The sequence below is a fragment of the Fusarium sambucinum genome, chromosome I (genome assembly GCF_050947815.1).
Source record: "Fusarium sambucinum isolate potato_lamoka chromosome I, whole genome shotgun sequence".
In the NCBI taxonomy this organism is placed as follows: domain Eukaryota; kingdom Fungi; phylum Ascomycota; class Sordariomycetes; order Hypocreales; family Nectriaceae; genus Fusarium; species Fusarium sambucinum.
In genome coordinates, this window is record NC_139294.1 from 3768488 (window position 1) to 3788333 (window position 19846).

The 19846-nt window shown below is 47.3% G+C and overlaps 4 protein-coding genes across 4 annotated transcripts; 1 reads left to right on the forward strand and 3 right to left on the reverse strand.

Moving 5' to 3' along the window:
- Nucleotides 1–1521: 1521 nt before the first annotated feature.
- On the forward strand, nucleotides 1522–4058 carry FSST1_003943 (acetolactate synthase catalytic subunit; the record flags this gene model as incomplete). The annotated part of the gene is made up of 8 exons (XM_083230070.1): nucleotides 1522–1637; nucleotides 1762–1863; nucleotides 1914–1981; nucleotides 2039–2149; nucleotides 2195–3276; nucleotides 3332–3398; nucleotides 3495–3935; nucleotides 3997–4058. 8 exons carry the CDS (start codon nucleotides 1522–1524, stop codon nucleotides 4056–4058), a joined length of 2049 nt encoding a protein of 682 aa, XP_083087373.1.
- Nucleotides 4059–5032: 974 nt separating this feature from the next.
- On the reverse strand, nucleotides 5033–6676 carry FSST1_003944 (uncharacterized protein; the record flags this gene model as incomplete). Its single annotated transcript, XM_083230071.1, has 1 exon — nucleotides 5033–6676. The coding sequence occupies one exon, from the start codon at nucleotides 6674–6676 to the stop codon at nucleotides 5033–5035; it is 1644 nt and encodes a 547-aa protein (XP_083087374.1).
- Nucleotides 6677–13865: 7189 nt separating this feature from the next.
- FSST1_003945 (uncharacterized protein) lies at nucleotides 13866–14624 on the reverse strand (the record flags this gene model as incomplete). Its single annotated transcript, XM_083230072.1, has 2 exons — nucleotides 13866–14500; nucleotides 14555–14624. 2 exons carry the CDS (start codon nucleotides 14622–14624, stop codon nucleotides 13866–13868), a joined length of 705 nt encoding a protein of 234 aa, XP_083087375.1.
- Nucleotides 14625–15773: 1149 nt separating this feature from the next.
- FSST1_003946 (ATP-NAD kinase-like domain-containing protein) lies at nucleotides 15774–17888 on the reverse strand (the record flags this gene model as incomplete). The annotated part of the gene is made up of 1 exon (XM_083230073.1): nucleotides 15774–17888. One exon carries the CDS (start codon nucleotides 17886–17888, stop codon nucleotides 15774–15776), a length of 2115 nt encoding a protein of 704 aa, XP_083087376.1.
- Between the last annotated feature and the right edge of the window lie 1958 nt (nucleotides 17889–19846).

A 19846-nucleotide genomic window follows, 5' to 3' on the forward strand; every position in this document is an offset into this window, starting at 1 on the left:
ATCTGAACAAGACTGGCGTGTATACTATTGCCTGAACTTGCTATACTGCGCGGCGGTTGAATCGTTGAGAAGTGCAAAGCCCGCTGACGTGATAACAAGATACAAGATATTATGTAAGGGCTCTTGCTGAACATTAGTTCCCCAGAAAGTATCTTTGAGATTCTTTGAACGTAGCCAAAGCCAATAGTATATATAATATAGTCCCTGTGGGAGTGTGTCAGTATGTCATCATCCCATCCAACCTCGTGATGAAAATCACAGGTCATTCAGACTTACTTGAATGAGGAGCCACGATCTGGTTGAGTTGAAGTTTTTTGTTGTTGGAAAAGGATCGGGGTTAAGTATTTAACTTGATGCCTTCTGGTGTTTGCTTCAAAGGGTCAGGCTGAAGCCTAGATGTGGTAGCTGTGTGTGTTTGGGGAATAGAAGTTTGGAGTTGTTAGCACTGCGGATACGTAGGGGTAGGATTGTACGAAGGCAAAGCGTTGGCAAAATTACTTTGCTCTAGGGAACTTGCTCCGGACCATTCATTGATTCTTGTATAACACAATTATACATCCGCCTACTTGTTTGCAGTAACACACTGAGCAATCTGTCACTATGCATTTGTTAATACCAACAAGTTAAGTATTTAGTTGATTGTTATGGAGTGTTTTCTAAACTTCTTATTTGCCGCACCAGCAGAAAACAAGAAGAGGAAATTGTCTAGATAGATTGTTCTTGAGACAATACTGTATGTGGTGGATCTTACCCTTGCTGATGTGGTTATGTAGATAGTTGATATGTCGTTCCAGACCGATTCGCAGATTGGTTAGCTCCGTGTACCGGAGGCGGGGCTCATTTACTCCGATGTCGCCCCGCACTCCAACTGTGCTGAGCTTGTGGCAACTACATTAGTAGAAGATACTCCTCAGGGTGTCGTCGTTGGAAGCATAAGAGACTAAATTAGTAGATCATGTTACTCGATTGATCTCAATTCTTGGGCCATTCATTTTTGTCCCCTAAAGCTTGAAGGCCAACTTTTCTGTTACCTCAGGTACTGTGCAACGGTTCAGTGCCTCACTAAAAGGCGCCACCACTCGTTCCTCTAGTGGCGTCGAATCTCACATACGATTGGCTACTTGGCACGAACAGATCCCCCGCATTTTTTACCGGACGACGTCGGAGGGTGGTTGTGAATGTCTTGACTCTCAGTGACTGATACGGTCCATTTGGTCCATTTAGTGTCTTTCTATTTTTTTTTTAAATTGAGTCTTGCCCCAGGTTTGTGTCCGGCTTCGCTCCAATCCAGAGCCAAACCTTGCTAGGCTTAGTAGCTTCTCCCACCTCCCTCTCTTCCTCCAACAACTTTTTAACTTTTTCCCATCATCCTCGACCCTGAAGCAAAGACAAGCAAAGATTGGCATCTTTACATTCTCTTGCTCTTCACTGAGCGCTTGTGCTCAATCATTCAATTGACATCTTTCCCTTCCCATCACACACCCCGACTTTCCTCTCCTCTCCAAACACATCTACTCCACGATGCTCCGAAGTCGCCCCACGAGACAGGCTATCCGCGCCCTTGGCCAGGCGAGGGCCCGAACGACGCTGCCCGCGACGCAAAGAACAAAAGCTACTGCTACCACTTCTACCGCGCCGTAAGTTTCTGGCTATCCCTCTTGATTCTTTGCGCCCTCATAACCTCGTTTGTGGTGTCACGCTTCGTCAATTGATATTACATTATTGATCTCACCTCAATCATGTTGCTGACCTGCTTTACAGTCAGACTCGACCTGTGCCCAGTCCCGCCTTCAACTTGGAACCCGAATCTCGTCGTCATGTTCAGCCTCTTGTCAACCGATCGAATGCCGAGATGGATGAGTCGTAAGAATTCTCTCCCAAACCGCGAAGCGCTCTTACTCATGTGCCTTTAGTTTCATCGGAAAGACTGGTGGCGAGATCTTCCACGAGATGATGCTCAGACATGATGTGAAGCATATTTGTTTGTCTCACTTCTTCGGCAGTGACAGATGAGAACCCACGTGCTAACCAGTCTCAGTTGGATACCCCGGAGGCGCTATCCTTCCCGTCTTTGACGCCATCTACAACTCGGAACACTTCGATTTTATCCTACCTCGACACGAACAAGGTGCCGGCCATATGGCACAAGGTAAGATCCGCTTCGTTGAACAAGGTTTGTGTTAACATATCATAGGTTATGCTCGCGCCACCGGTAAACCTGGTGTTGTACTCGTTACATCAGGCCCAGGAGCGACCAATGTAATCACACCCATGCAAGATGCTCTCTCAGATGGCACTCCCATTGTCGTCTTCACTGGACAGGTCGTAACAAGTGCCATCGGATCGGACGCGTTTCAAGAGTGCGATACTGTCGGTATTAGCAGGAGTGCGTGCAAGTGGAACTGCATGGTTACAAGCATTGCTGAGCTTCCTCGCCGAATTAACGAGGCTTTCGAGATTGCTACAAGTGGTCGTCCTGGCCCCGTTCTCATCGACCTTCCCAAGGATATTACAGCCGGAATTCTTCGAAAGGCTATTCCTACGCAAACTCGCCTACCCTCTATCCCAAGCATGGCCTCTCAAACCGCCAAACAAGTAATGGAGAAGCAGCTCAACGCGTCCCTCGGTCGTGCTGCTGATCTCATCAAAATAGCTAAGCAGCCCATCATTTACGCTGGCCAAGGCATTATGCAGTCTGAGGGTGGAACTGAGCTTCTTCGCGAGCTGGCCGACAAGTGTTCTATTCCTGTTACGACAACTCTCCAGGGTCTCGGTGCATTTGATGAGCGTGACGAGAAGTCACTACACATGTTGGGTATGCACGGCATGGCATATGCCAACATGTCTATGCAGGAGGCCGACCTTATTATCGCTCTTGGTGCTCGCTTTGATGACCGTGTTGTCTTGAACACTTCAAAATTTGCTCCCAACGCCAAGGCAGCAGCAGCTGAGAAGCGAGGTGGCATCATTCATTTTGATATCTTGCCCAAGAACATCAACAAGGTCATTCAAGCAACTGAGGCTATCGAGGGCGATGTTGCCACTAATCTCAAGATGCTTATGCCTATGCTTACACCCACAAGCATGGAGCAACGAAGCGGATGGTTTAAGAAGATCTCTGACTGGAAGGCCAAGTGGCCCCTGTCCAACTATGAGCGCTCTGACGCTCCTGGAGGCAATGGCCTCATTAAGCCCCAGTCCCTGATTGAGGAACTGAGCGATCTCACCTCTAAAATTGACAAGAAGACAATCATCTCTACTGGAGTGGGCCAGCATGTGAGTTTCTCATGAGCAGCCAATACTTTTAAGAACACCAACTGACCTGAAGTAGCAAATGTGGGTGGCACAGCACTACTCATGGAGAGAGCCTCGATCATTTGTCACAAGTGGTGGACTAGGTACGTGATTCTCCGACCTTCCTATTCCCAACCCCCAATTTTGTCATGTTTCTTCATTCAAGTTTGTAAAGACCTAATTCTGACTCTGGTGTACAGGCACAATGGGTTTCGGACTGCCAAGTGCGATTGGAATTGCGGTAGCAAGACCAGACGCCCTCGTGATCGACATTGATGGTGATGCGTCCTTCAACATGACCCTAACAGAGCTCTCCACCGCTGCCCAATTTAACATTGGCGTCAAGGTTATTATTCTGAACAACGAGGAGCAAGGCATGGTTACCCAATGGCAGAACCTGTTTTACGAGGATCGATATGCCCACACCCACCAGAAGAATCCGGACTTTATCAAGCTAGCCGACGCAATGGGCGTCCAGGCGAGAAAGGTCTCCAAGCCAGATGACGTTCGTGCTAGCCTCGAGTGGCTCATTAACACAGACGGCCCAGCTCTTCTCGAGGTTGTTACCGACAAGAAGGTGCCTGTCCTGCCTATGGTACCAGCAGGTGCTGGCCTACACGAGTTTTTGGTTTATGACAAGGGTAAGCTATAGTTCCCGGGACTGTAACACGATGATATGGCCACTTGCTAACGGCATTACAGAAAAGGACAAGGCTCGACGACAGCTAATGCGCGAGCGAACTAGCGGTGTTCACGGTTCTTAGTCTGGGGTCTGGGAAGAAGTAAAGCTGTTGGGTAAAAATTGCCAGAGGTTCATAAGGCATATGGGTATCGTGATATTGCGTTGATTCTATGATAGTGATAATCTTACTTAACTATATTGCAATTGGGGCAGTCGCCTTCTCTTACCTAAAAGTTGTATATCCACTCACTCGTTTGCGGTAACCTGCTGAGTATTGTTTTGTCACTGTTGCTGCATATGCCAATAGCGGCGGGTTTTTACATGTTTGGGCTGATCAATATATGACATTTCCTTAACGTCTGTCAGAAAACCCAGAATCCTAAGTCTTAGGGTATAAAAGTAAGTTGCCTGAGAACTACAGTCTAAGGAGCATAAAGTGGCCTACTAATTTCGTCTCTTGTGCTTCTAGCGGCCAGTTTGATAACTTCGAGGCCGTCGCCGCGTTGACCATAAAATCAAATATACTTTTGACAAAGAAATCTCAAAAGCGAAATTACGAATAATGATAATATGCTTGTTTTTAGTAGGACAAATCCTCGCTTATATGATTTAAATAGCAAAATGAGACTGGTGGTTATCTTAATCATTTATATTATCATGGTAGAATATGTTTGTTTCGACATAATGCTCATTAAGGCTCCCTATCCACAATGCATCAACCATCAACCATTTCGCGTTTTCCTTTTTCATCCACCCGTTTCCCATTAGCGGCGGATGCGACAAACTATTGTTATCCCTCATACGAGGTGTGATAGCGTGCCCATCTTTGAGTTCCATCATCGTGTTCTTTGAACATGCCGAGCCGACATACATGCATGATGGCAAAAGAAACCGCGGCGCCTGTTCATCATCGTAATATATATAATAAAAAACAACTGCTGACCGCCCATTGAGGTATCTCGAGTGCAAACAAGAAAAGAAGATTCAGTGTCGTACAGTTGCTAAGCATGGCTTTTCATATAAATAACAAAAGAAGTAGTATCATGAAAACATGTCTCATTGTGAAAAGATTTGCTGAGGATATGTGCTGTTATTGATTTCACAAATGCCAAACCTTCGCGTTGGCATCGGGCCTGTTTCCTCAGATTGACGAGACGGTGATCGGGGCGCGCGTAGCTGGCTTGTCACGTTGATATCAACAAGCATCTCAACAAGTGCCTCTGCATCCTTGTGCAGGTTGGAAAGATCATCCTTGGTGGAAGCCAGGCTCCCGTCAGCTCGTGGCGCACGGTACGCCGCAAAGACGATTCCGCGGTTGGGGTTCGAGGGCTGTACTGAAGCGGATGAAGAGGTTGAGTTTCTCGAGGTGACCGAGCCGTCTCCTGACTCTTGGCCGGTGTAAAATGCATGAGCATAACCTCTTGCAAACTCATCATGTCGGAAGTTTTGGGGCCTGTACTCTATCCACCCTGGGGTCTTGAGAATCTTTCTATGGCTCGCAGTCGAGATCTGCACAGGCGCGTTGACATTTTCCATTCCATAGGAAGCGAGAAGACGACCGGCCAAGGGCCTGAACTTTGATCCTGGAGAACCCAAGTTGGTGGAAACATCAGATTGGCATTGAGACTGTTCAGTCCACAAGTTGACAACGTAAACGAAGTCGAAGTCGTAGCGTGCAGCAATTCTGGCTGCCTCGAAAGCGCCGGCAACGGCGGGTTTGCTGGCGTGAAGGACAGGAGTCAATACTAGCAAGGAAGAACGATTGGAACCAGGGGCAGAGGGAATGGCTGCCTCGACATTCGCTGTATCTTCGGGAGCCGATTCAGCAATGTCATCATCACTTAGTTCAAAGAACTCATTGAAGTCTGGTTCTCGGAGCGTAGAACTGCTGATCGAGAGCCTGTTGATGTAAGGATCCTGGTTGGTCAGGCTTGCAGCCTTCTGTGCCCGTCGCTGTTCCAATGTTTCGGCAACATGGCGACGAATGTCTCTGCAGACAGCCTTGTTGAGAACATCGATCGACTTTGATGCTGTCAATTGTGCGATATGGAGGGGACGAAGCTCTGGAGACGAGTCTGGGGTTGGAGGCTTCTGCTGAGGCAGTGCTGGAAGTTCCTTGTCGCGAAAGTATTGAGGGCTCGAGGTAGCCTCGTCTTCCAAATCTGATGATGGGGGTGTCTCAAGTCGCGGGGTGCCTGCTGCTCGCTTTCTAGGAGATCGATGCGTCAGGCTGCGCTCGCTGGGGGCTTCCATAGATGATTTTAGGTCGCGAGTAGACGATGAGGTAGAAGTCCCCCCTTGGCTGGTCGGCGGCCGAGGGAATTGGTAAACGTCGAAATTGTCTGAGAGGGAATCTGCTTGTATAGGTATGAAAGAAGTCTTTAAAGGAGAGTATTGCGACTGGAGAGAATCCGACCGGCATGTGGGACTTTGAGTGTTGGTGAAGTCCATTTGATGAGGAGAATCAGAGCATGGGAAAGAAGGAACTCGGCTCGCAGGCTGTTTCCTTAACTCCTCTCGCGCAGCCATGCGGCTAGTTTTTGGGCGGATGAAGGAAGGCGAAGGAAACTGAGGTATAGTGGGAGGGGCAGAAGCTGGCTGGACGGAAGCTGGTTGGATTGGCTGGGTATGATTGTCCAATGCAGCTGGAGTCTTCTTCTTGGCGAAGAAGCGCTCGAGGCTCCCAAAACCATTGGCCATCTTGAACCTTGGTTTGTGAGTAAGTGAAGTCGATGTTGCGCAGGGTGCCTGGGTCAAGGGTTGTTAGCGAATTGGAATAGGAACCAAGGGCTACCTCGTGCTTGGAGGTGCACGAGAGGAAAAGTATTGATTGTTACATACTGGTCCGATGCGATGAAGAACTGTGAATGGAGGAAAGAGAAATGCAAGAGGTACGCGAAAATGATTCTCGAGGTGAATCAGGGCCACTAGCAGTGGAAATTGGTGTTTTGTGAGATCCAAGCAAGACAGCTCGGACTGGAATCAAAGCCTAATAGTGCCGTGAGTTCGGTTCTGATTCAGGTGTGACTGACTGTATTAAACAGTGATGAGGAGAGATAAGTGAGGACCGGAATAGTTCATGGCCACAAGAGCAGATGCGACGTGAAATCCTAGGACAAATCGGGTACGGGAGGAGTGCTTTGTTACTCAGGTGAGGGAAAAGGCTGACTATGTTTTGAGAGTGCCAGTGAATTTTCGAGGTTGGTATCGTGATATAGTGCGCTTGCCTCCCTTGCTCTGCTTGTTGTTGCGTGCTGTAATGTCTTTGACCCTGTGAAGCTTCACCACTACGAAGCTGTGCTTCTGCCGTTGTAGCAGGCAATATCGATGCTAATACTGCAAGCTGCAAGCAACAGAAGGGCACCAAAATAATGCTGTGCGAGATGTAAAGGTAGTGGTGTAGACCGGTAAAAAGCGAGAGAGGTTGCACGGCAGGTGCAACGGAGCGAGTGTATGTCGAAAGAAGGAACCTGAGTTTGGTGTTTGGGTTGCACAAGGAAGGAACCACTGAGAACAAACGGTGCCTGGATCTTTCCAACTGCTGTTGCCGTTACGATGCAACTGCCTGTAGAGATTTCGAAAGGACAAAAAAAGAAAACAAATAGAGTGGAATTCTTTGGAATGCTGTAATCTTAATAGGTTTCAAACAAGAAGACTCTTGTTTTCTTCTAATATCATCATGAGAGACAGTCTGGGACAAAGGGAGACTTATAAGCTAAAATATCCAACGCTTAGCAGGGAATCCCACTTCAACGTTGGAGGGCGCGATACTGCGTAACGTCTGTGGCTGTTGTGGGGAGGAAGGGGCAGGGATAGCAACGCCCTAGGCACTTGCTAGACTAGATAGAGCACACCCATAGCTAACGCCCCACACTCCCTTCACTCCCGCCGGGTCCCTTCCCTCTCCCTGCTTGGACGGACACGAACTGCCCTGGCTCCAGTTCTAGCTCCCATCAACTTCCGCAACCCGTACAAGCTATTCAATCTACTGGGCAGCAGAAAAAATAGCCTCCTAAGTCTTAGGGTTCAAAAATAAGTAATCTGAGACCTACCTATAGTCTAAGGAGCATAAAGTGACCTAATAATTTCGTCTCTTATGCTTCCAGAGGTTAATTTTTCTGATACCCTGAGGTCAACTCGTGTATTATACCCAGCAATACCTGGATAATCACCAAAATACTCCCCGGATGTTATTGAACTTGCTTTTTTTTGTTACTGAAGAGAAACGAAGACGCCACGGATGTTTACCAGAGATGGAAGTGTTTACCCAAGTTCCTGCGGATAGCGACACCCCATGCAACTTCAAATGCTCCAGACTTGTTCTCCTAGTTGAGTCGAGTGTGACTCGATAAAGGGTGCATTTCAAGTACATGCCTATGGGCAATGGGATGATACACAGCGACCCTCAAAGAAAGAAATCAAGCCCCTCTTGCAACTCCCATGTTTGACTCGAACCTCCTTTACGGCCTCCAGCCGACTCGTTTTATTCACACAACAAATCATTGGCGCTTCCCGATGCCACCACCCTTTTCGAATATCCTTTGTCCAAAAGAACGCCGAGCCTATTATGCTCTTGAGATGCCAAGGACATGTTACGGAATAACCACACTACTGCCGGGCAGAGTTAGCCAAAGGCACCACTCATCACTGCAGGGAGAACCTTACCCTTGGTCTCTCCCCGAAAGACCAGACGTTAGGCTTGTTTTCTCCCCGGGTATCCCACATTAGCCCTAGTTCGAACTAAGGGTGGGTGCTTGCTTTCTCTTCCCTCTTCTTATAGTAAGTTGGATTTGGCTTAGCGCGCCTGTCATCACTTACAACCATGATCCTAAACTTATCCATATTCTTTCAAATCTTTAGGCCAGCAAAACAATATAGCCAGCATTCCACAATCGTAAGTAACATGTTCTACAAACCATGTTTTGTCGAGATGGTATATATGAGCATCACATTCATCCCACATACACTTTAACGGTTTATAGCCAAGATAACGGTATCGATCCGACAATGACGAGCTACCTGTCGAGCTGGACATGTATCAGCCAAGTATGGTTGAGAAGATTACACATATTCTGGGACTTTGCTCTGGCACGTGATACGATGGGAACCGTTGAATCTCATATGAGTAGGTAATGAACAATCGGCAGGTCGCCCCCCCTCTACTTACAAGTAACTATAAACTAGTTGCCAAGGGCGTCGTGTATTGCATCAGGACCCTTGAATCCTTTGCCCCCATGACAAATATTGCCATAGTGGTTCTATTGAAGGATGGTGCCGTGGCCGAGGAAGTTCCTGGCTATGAATGCACAAACCCTTGACAACTTCCGGCTTCGGTTCTTCATAACTACCATGGGGGTTTTCCGACTGGATCACCGCTGAAGAGTCCTTGCATGATGACAGAAGCGTAAAGTACAGAGCCAATTGTGGGTTTACAGAATCGATCGCAAACCCGAATAGGTGTGTCAGAATCTACTGACAGCCATGTATCCACAGGGCTCAAGGTGGGACTCCGAGCTCTCCTGTTACAAACAAACCTTTAGCTTGCCATCACAATCACCTACTGCTCAGTGGCCTAGTTGCAACTTTCCGGGTTTGTTCTCTTTATGCTGGCTAGCTGTTGCTACAAGGCAGGGCAAATCTCCGACCGGCACTCTCACCAACACCATGAATATGCACGGACATGTTTTCGGCCTGTGCATCGAACGAGCTTTATCAAGTACCGGAAGACAAACAAGGAGTCATATTTCGCGAATATCATGTCCAAATACCATCTCCGAATCTCAAACTCTTCGCCTTCAATGGCTTCATTTGGCGATTCCCAGTGTTGTCGTTAACACTCGAACAAAATCTGATACAATGCTTCTCCAGGAAAATACAGCAAGCTTCCCAGGGTCGCAAGTGAGCTAGCAGGGTTTCTTCTCCATATGTTTCTCGGAAAGTCTCTCGTCACAGGTTTAAATGGGTTCGAAAGCAGTAGACACGATGCTCTTTACTGTTCCAGGGAAATCTGTGCGAAGTGCTGTGGGAAATCTTTTGGGGGATGTGACCTTTTAACAAGCCCTTGTCCTTATTGTTTAGGACACCAGGATGTGGGTAGCATATTGCTTCTTTTGTCTCTTGCATGGCTGTTAATTGGTCATTGCTGCATGGGATTCCCCGCCTGTTATGGCCGTGCAACTGTTCGTCCTCGGATTAGAGACCCCTGTCGGCCTGCCCTTGACCAAGTCAGAGGGTCCATTATATCTAGCTCCCCATGCCCTGGTCTTCAGTTACGCTTGATGTCGAGGCTTGCATCTATCGACGTAATGACCTCCCAGAGACGAAACTGACTGACATGAGTACGGTCACATGATACCAACTGATATGTGCCAAGCTATGTATTATTAGCATCGTCCCTAGGTAGCGTCGCTCCAGACTGTGTAATCAAAGGAAACACAGCTTATTCATGGCCAACAGAAAAATCCATTCAGCAGTAGTTTTACTTCTCCTTACAATAATAGCAATTGCCCGATTGTTTTCGGGTTACATGGACTTTTCGCCTCGAAGAATGTCATATTACCTAGCGATGGCTTTTTCTGAGAAAATTCTCATCAGTTATCACAAAACTTGCTTTGAATAATGTCTCTGCTAAGCTTTTTCAGGACTCAATCCCATCAATCAAAAGACTGTAAGGATCGGGCCCGAGTCGTGTCTACCCCGCTAATGACATTGGGGTTCACTAATAAGAACCTCCCTTGCTTTCTCTTGGTCATACGAGCCTGAGTCGCTCAGAGAGGCAGGTTACAAGCGCATCTGTTTGAAGAAACTGCTTGATGTCTCATCCGATTTCCAGTCTTCGGCAAACAAAATGATGAGATGGTCAGATCATAAGTGGCAAGAATGTATCTCTTATCCGAGCATTCATCATAACTAATCAGTCCCTTTACTAGCCCTTGCCGTTGATCCTTTGATAACGGGGCCAATGGACCTGTGTTCCTGCGAGACAGGCCGCTGTTATGCTGGGTTCAAAACCGGTGTTCACCTGCAATACTGACGTGCTCTCTAGGTCATGGGCCTCTTGTCGGACACATCAAGAGGCTCGCCACTTCCTGTTGTGAGACTCGAGCACGAAATGCTCATACAGAAATCTTATTTTCATACGTGTATGAAACCGCCTCAAGCCACGGCCGAAAAGAGAAGTACGAGCAAATTGTTGAACCTGGAGCTCTGAATTCCTCTTACGTAGTGAGCCAAAACCAAAGGATCAAGGTGTTGCCCGTTCTGCAAACCACAACTTGGCATGCCGTGTTGTCAGGGTCATTCTAGTCGATCTATCACAAAATACAGCCAGAACCAAGGATTTTTGACCATGGTGATGCACTTCATTGGGTTATGAAATCTGATTATCACCGATATCTCACTTGATGTTGTGCTGTGTCAGGTTTGTGGTCATATCGAGGAAACCATCTCATCAACAACCTACGGCAGGCTGCAGGAATGTTACCAACGCTGCGAGGACTGACTTTGTGCGACCTGGCGTTGCGTCCAGTCATTCAAGTCTTATTGGTGGTGTCAATGATTTGACTGACCACGGCATGCCTGCAACTCAGAGCAGAAGTCATCCATGTGCTGGATCTTGGAAACGGCTATTGTCTGTGCAGGCCTCAGGGTAACAGAAAAGGCGGCCACTGTAAGAACACGAGACAGAATTAGTAGGTCACTTTATGCTACCTAGCTAGGCAATACTTCTTAGACTATTTATTGTTGTACTCTAACAATCAGTAGGCCAACTTTTCTGTCACCTGCTAACCAGGGCCCAGTCCCGACGACAAGGACATGCCACATTGATGGAATCTCAGGATCTGACCAACAGTGTATGTATCCGTAGAGTTGGGCTGATCCCTGTGCCGGCCGGCAGTTGCATATCCATCCATCTTGCATGCAACGCTCACATGTCTGCGCATGCCGAGAGATACCACGAAGGACAGTTTCCAAAAATCCTTTTAAGCAACTATTCTCAAAAGGTCAGGAAAAATCAGAGTCTGGGCATCACTAATCTAGCTACAGTTTCGCACGAATCCTTAGCCAGAATTCTCACTATCGCTTGAAACCCTTGTGCTCCCTTGCTTTATGCTTACTACCTACCTATTCAGACCTCAAGGTATTAGAAATATTACCTGCTGGAAGCATATGAGACAAAATAAGTAGGTCACTTTATGCTCTTTAGATTATGATTCTTAGACTACTTAATTTTATACTCTAAGACTTAGCAGGCCGTTTTTTCTGCTACCTACTAGGTCTAGTCGGAATCGTCAAGCCGATAGCCAACAACACAACAAAAGCATTGCATGCCCAGTCTCCATTCTTCATCCCTCACGTCGACCCCACCGGAACAGGCTCAATATGTAAGCCATGCAGAACCCTGTTCCCAGTCAGTCAGTTAACCTAGCTCGGCCTAGACAGGTCCTAAAATCTCGCCGTTTGACTACGCGGATCTGGCCCGGGCCACGCGAGCGGGAACGGTGAACGACACCGAGAGACATAAAAAGCACATAACATGCGTTTCGCGCACGCTACTAAGAGCCTCCTGTCCCTCTGCCAGTAATCAGACACACATGCGTGTCTTCTTGCATGATACATTCTTGGTGTCTCTCATAATTGTCGCAAGTGCACGAACTCAAATCTACTACTGCAGCATCCTCGCTGCCGCAGGAACCCGCAGCGCCACTATTTCGGTGGTTCTGCCAGGGTATATTGCTCCTTTCAAGCCGTCATATCTGATATTTCGTATGCGGTTTTGGCTTGGCTTAGCAGACTTGGCCTTTCTGCGAATTGTGTTTTTTTACCTGCCCTGCCTTGGTTCCTGGTCGTGCTGGAGATCATATGGGTCTTGGCCCCAAAGGGGAATAACCGGGATCTACCAGCCTTTTTTGACAGCAGTCCTTGCAATGTTACGGGTGGATCATGATCGATACGCATGCTATCTTGGCCGCGTATTACATCTTGCATAGGTAGTATCCGGATGCATAAGCTTGATTTCAGGTGAAGGACGAACGGCAGACCAAAGAAAACATGGTCCGGGGTTCGAACAACAGATGAAAAGTTGGGATGGTTTATTACAGAGTCGTTCATTGCCTCTACATCCAACATAGCACATGTTCGCACAGTAGTTCAAGGTGGATCTCTTATACCACCTTCTATTGAAGGTACCCAGGGCTTTGATATTAGCAAACAAAATCTCTTCAATGGCTCAAACGTGCGTTTGAGACTGTACAACAAGTATTGCCATACCAATGGATTTATTCGACTTTCCTTGTTGTTGGTAACAGCCTATTTTAGGTGCCTAGGGTAGAGTGACTTCACGCTGAGGAAAGTTAGCCGCGAGAAGTATAAGAGATAGAAGTTACTGGCCTAGCAGAAAAAGTGGCCTCCTAAGTCTTAGGGTATAAAAATAAATAGTCTAAGAACTATAGTCTGAGAAGCATAAAGTGTTTTACTATTTTCGTCTCTTATGCTTCCAGCGGTAAAATGTTATATAAATGGGATAATGACGAAGGACGTATGAAGCCTGCTGCATCCTCCAGGCGACTGTAAATAAGAACATCACTAGAAACTAATATAAAAAATGATAGCAGGCCAAAGCAATAACATTAATAAAACCGGTCGGTAGACTGAATAACTATCAAATGACTGAAAGGAGAACTCTACTCGCATTATCAAGAGTTAAAATTCTTGCTGTCATCGACATGTATGTAGTATCCTTTGATAGTTGAGAATCAAGGTCCACCACTCCTAGAAAGCGCCGCCAGCTGCTACCGAGCTATGTTGTTGACAAACTCTCACTGTTGTCTGCAACTGTGACCCGTGATAGAGTCAACCCGTATGTAGCACCAGTATTCATATCGCCAGCTTAGTGCCGCCCAAGAACTTTGGGCATATTTGCAACCAAAAAGTACAGATACAATTTAACCGTGACATTGGCCTCGTAAGCGGCAGCTCCCTTGGCCGCCCTGCGCGCAAATTCAATGAACTTGAGGGTCCAGTACTGTTCACAATCCGAGCTGCTGACGTCAAAAGCGACCTCCATTTGAGCAGCGAGATGAAAGAGGTAGTCAAGGCCCAAGAAATCGTCCTTTTTTTGGTTTTCACGATGGGTGGTAAGGGCATAGAGGCGTGTTATCATGATCGAAATGTCGAGTGGAATACAGTCGGTCCTCATGGCACAGGCAGCTGCGTTGTACCGAACCCTGAAAGCGCCTTGGAAAGCCAGCAAAGAATGCCACTCTTGGTTGGTTCCCATTGTGTGAGCAAATCTGAGCATGGTGTCTGCTAATGTCTTGAACTCTGTTGAAATAGAGGTGGCATGGCTCGGTGGAGGGAACCTGTTCGTGTCAAAGCTAAGGAGATGCATGAAGAGCGCTTCACGAGCATATCTGGAATGTTGAGAAAGTTCCCCTGTCAAGTGTTCTCTATTCAGCCCATGGAAAAACTGAGAGCAGTAAACAGCTCTAGTTTGGACCGGGCCTTGAACGGGGGCCTTTGGTACTATGGGTGTTGTAATTAGCAATGGTCCATAGGCAACCTCAAAGGGTGACCTACCCGTATGATCTGCGTGATCATCATCGTCGATGCGGTCGGCCCTTTTGGATTGCTTTGGATTTTTTCCCATTGTGTGAGTTCTCAGCCGGGTTTCAAATCACCTTGAAAAATGGTCAGTGATGATCGGGGAGGGACGTGCTGAGAATACCTTGATAAGTCGCGGATATAACTTTAAAGGATGTTCTTGGATTCTGAATAGTTTCTGTTCTCAAGAAGAAGAAGAAGTATGTTCCAAGCTTGTCTCTGAATGATTGAAGGAGGAAGAAAAGGAAGAGGAGGACATGGAAAAGATGAATGGCAAGGTACCTGTTCTTGCCCGGAAGGGCAGTTCAAGATAGCGACTTCCCTCAGCTACATGGTATGCTTCTTTTTTGGAACGATACGTAAAGTGCCTAACGCGTAGGTAGGTACTAAGGTAGTTACCCATAGGTAAGTGTCACTGCCAATTGGGCAGGTATGAGTCTAAAAGCAACAGTCGGTCGCCCATGGCTTGGGGCAAGTTTTGGAAAGGCACAACGTTAATGAAGGAGAATGAATGATATGTCTATCAGAGGATGCTGACCCAAGGCATTATAAGGAGTCATAAGTCTATAGCTTACATAGGGTCAACACGGTCAACAGTTTGCAATGTTGCAAAAGAGCTCCAACACGGTCTCAAGGACTAACGCTTTGCACCTACATTCGTGACTGCCTTCTATATACCAACATAACAGATACCATTTCAACAGCAGCAGACCACCTGGTCAGTGGTAGCGGCTTGAATTATGATCAGTTCAATTGGCCAATAGCCCGGTCTAAGACTACGGCTCAATTGGCAGCCTTCACTTCCTGAAGAAGAAAGATGCCAAATTTAGGATACCTACATAAGTTTAGGATAAAATAAATAAATAACCTAAGAACTAAATTTAGGATATTTAAATAAATAAATAACCTACGAGCGGGTCTGAGATGATTACTGATTATCATGTGAAGCAATTGTAGTCATGCATTGTGTATATTGCATAGACAAGAAGACGATATATCTTCTGAATCTAGATGTCTAAGTACCTGCTCGCCATTATACTTGAATTATCCTTGACTGGTCCTCCTTTAATCAACAATCGGGGCCTGATCTATCAAATATTTGTATTCCAATTAAACGGTGATGCAAAAAAACCAAACGCCGTCAACACCTTGCCTTAATCATTTGTTCTTCTCTTGTATAGGGTGGCACTCCAGATCATAGACCCAGGAGGCTCATTTGTCGACGGATGGGACTGGCACTGACACTCCCATCCTCGCTAGCGTAGCATGCACTATCGGTGTCGATATCCCAGCCGATCTCATCATCGTCCTTGCCATCTTCACCAACTTCAGCGTCAAAGGGCTTCTGAGCAGAAGCCCGGACGTTCCAGCGGAGAGTGCGGCTGACACTGTCAAACCATTCGGTGTCGGTACGGGTGACAGTAGGGAAGGGATACTGAGAGGCAGTGATGGTGACACAATCTCCTTGTCGGAGCTCCAGACGGCCCTTCCCATCGAAAGCGCAGTAGGCAGTGGCTCGTGAGTTACGAGGAACAACGACACGAAGGGCCATGGTATCGGAGAGGACCATAGGTCTAAAAGAGAGAGTGTGAGGACAAATGGGGGTGAGAAGGATGGCAGGGATATCAGGGTGGACAAGGGCACCACCAGCTGACAAGGAGTATGCTGTAGAACCAGTTGGAGTAGAGAAAATACAACCATCAGCTTGCACAACAGTGAGAAGCTCATCGTCGCCATACAACTCGAGGTTAGAAACATAGGGAGAAGGGCCACGATCGATGACGAGCTCATTCAGAACCTCGAATTGCTCAGGCTCCTCGAGCTTGGGCGCGTCAAGAGCTCCAGCGCCACGGTTGTTGCGATGGACAGTGCAGGTGAATCGCATACGAAGGTTGATCTTCATACCGTCATCACCCATGACTCTGTTGAGGTGCTCCTTGTACTTCTCAAATTCAAATGTCGTCATGAAGCCGAGACTGCCGAGACTGAATGAGAGCACAGGAGGGACGATTCGCTGGAAGAGCCACGATGTGAAGAGGACAGTACCATCACCGCCGAGAGTCAAGACGAGGTCAAATTTTTCAGGCTGGCTCCAGCACAGATCGGGTGTCCAGTACTTGAGCATGTGCTGGAAGCGAGGGTTCTCGGCAAGCAGACCAGATGCATCGAAGCGTCGCGAATTACGGAGCTTAGCATCAACGTATACGTTAACGCCGAGGTCGGAGCCGTAGCGTGGGGTTCGCAGGAGCCAGCCAGCGAGCTCACGGGTGAGATAGACCAATTGATTGTCGCGTGCCTTTGTGACAATCATGATGTTGCGGACAGCACGCTTGATGGGACGACGCTGAAGCTGCTTGGAGACTTCGCGAACACCAGTTGCAGTCGCAACGAGACGCGAATGGGACATGGAAACATCGTTCTTAATCTCCTCCAGGACCTTGTTGATGTCGACAGCATCAGCGAAGCGCTGATGGTAGAAGCATGGCGACTGAAGAGTTGAGGCAAGAATTGTAGCTGCTGCGTCAGAAGTAGTTGTGTCGTTGCTGGTGGCTGAAGTGTAAGTGCGAGCAGTAGTGGGTGTTAGGCCAGCGGTAGGCAAGCGAGACTTGGCAAGGTCGTTAAGCGCATCAGTTAAACTCTGCGAGGGAGTAGCAGAGCTGGAGTTCTTGAGAACGCTGGAGAGACCGGGAACAGCAGCAGAAGCTGGCTGTGAGTGAGACTGAGAGCCCGACTCTGAAGTTTCCGTGGAAATCATCTTGGAAGAAGAGGGTGGGAGTGCGAGAGACAGAGCGTCGGGTTTGTGGTGGCGGATGACCGAAGTCGAAACCCTCGGGCCAGAATTAGACCGATGAGCTTGATACTGAGAAGAAGCCCACGAAGCAGTCTGATCTGAAGTTGAAGGAGGTAGGGATGAAGGGGAAGCAGCCAAAGAGGATGAGCTCAACAAAGTCGTATCTTTTTGTTGGTCTTGAGCTTGGGCAGATGACAAAGTGGACGTGGAAACAGAGGACGAAGTGGAGTCTTCTAGGGAAGGATGAGGGTTTAAAGGGTCCGTTGCTTGAGAATGGTCAGAAAAAGTTAAAGGACAAGGTAAAAAAAGAGTTGAGAACGAACCTTGTTGTTCAAAGTCTGAAGCCAAGTTCAAAGAATCGGCAAAGGTAGTCTTCTTAAGAGGAGAAGGAGAAGGCAGAGGCAAAGGAATAGAAGCAGGAGACAGGGTCATGGTGCTGTAGCCGTTGTCGTCCCCAGCTCGGTCTCGGGGGCTGCCAAGAGCTGGGTGGAGAGCGGTAGGTGAAAGTAGGCCTGTCATATTTCCGATTGTAGTGGAGGGGGGGCTCTGTAACAGAAGATAGGGACCCCGAAAATGGTGGAATGCAGGGGGTTGAGGTTTGGAGCACGCGATGGATGTCTCTTGTTATCGGAGACACTTCTAACACACACACCTTCTTGACTTTATCGGTGTTAGGAAGACAGAATTCCACAGGAAATTCCAAACCCTAAATAAAGCGTCGGGAGTGTCCGCGGAGGTGATGCGGAGAACAATGGAAGCCTCGGATTTTGCAACGCAAATGCCGGTCTTGTATCCGTAAATGGGGTACAAGATCTAAGTAACCTAGTAACTCAATGCAAAACCCTCCAGGGGATGTAGATGACGTTCTGTCGAGAATCGAGAAAAAGTGACAACCTAGGACTTGTCGAATCGCTAGCTCGTTGCGGGGAATGAGACACTTTCAGGGATTGATTGTCGATACTGGAACTGATAGCTTCAAAGATTGGGACACAAGAGCCGAGCCGAGCGGGAGGAACAAGACGCTATTGGGTGTTGGTCTGTGATGAGTTGATCGTGGTCGCAGCTGTACAAGACGCACGTGGGTGATATTCGAATCTCGAGTACCAAAAAGACCAAGCGGTATTTGGTTGCCGATTGGCGTATTCTTTGTATTTGACGAGTGATCGGAGTCTCGGGTAAAACGGGCAAAAGAGACAAAATGGAAGAGAGAAAAGGGACTTGCAAGACAAGGATCTTTCAAGAATAGCAGTATCTTTTCTCGGCTGCAAATGCAACGCAATGCAACACAATCCCAATCTACTGCAGTCGCCTGCAAGCCACAAAATGTGATGTAAGAAGATGGATTGATTCGACTCGATTCGATTTGACTTCAACGACCAGCGAAGAAGAAAGATGTTTGGCTATTGATGAGAAAAAGGACCAACAGCTTAATTACTTGGCGCCAATCGACGATTCGAGCGAGGGTGACAACAGAAAACAGAACAAATACTGTATAAGCGAGGGAGACGATAATAAAGAAGAATAGAAGAAGAAAATGGGCGAATTCTTTTGGTACGAGACTCGCAGAGCCTTGTTGACAATTGAAGTTTCGCGTGATTATTACAAAAGATGATAGTCCTTGAGAGGAAAGAGAGTGTGCGTTGTGTTGAGACCGGCTACCGAATCCAAAATCTGTTGCGTGCTCGTCCTCACTTTAATAGAAATACTCTTTTCCTCTTGTGTTTCCTTGTTTTCCTATAACCGACATGTATTTCTCCATAGTTATTCTCGAGTTCCAAAACCCCATCCCCCTTGGCCTGTCTTCCCTGTCATGTTTTGTTCCAGGATCTACCTATCTACCCGTTTTGGTCATTTGGGAAAAAGCTCCCGTCGTGGAATTCTCACAGCCCAGCAGTAGCCCAGTTCAGGTGAGAAGCATCCCTGGTCCCCCCTTTGAGAGCCTAGAACTATGGAACTCCTTGTGACAAGCGCCGGCTGAGACGTCAATCAGAAACCATGTTGCAGTTGCAGTTGATAGGGGACTCAACTACATGGTTGACTAATGGCCAACTCGATTTAATTAATTGTACTCATCTACTGTAACTAATTGCTTACCGTAACTAGTGCCAACTTGGCAGGACGAACAAATATGCTGGAACATATATGATTAGTGGTATTATAGGATATAAGAGGGAATCCTAGTCAATGTAATAAAACTGTAGACGATTAGTCTAGAAGACCTTCAAAGAATTTACGCCAGGAAGTGGACCTAATAAAGTTGTCAAGTGGACATTGGCTTTTCAACGGCCTCCGGGATGTTGCAGATTTCCCCAGTTTATTAGTTCAATGCTTTCTTTTCTTTTCAATGCGGCTGTAAGTTTCCTAAGTCTCCCTACGGCATGAGAAAGAGAGGAAGTTCATGATTCAACCACTATGCAAATCATCAACTGTTTAGGATTTTTATTCATCCCGTTTTAACTTTTGTCATCGTCTTGACT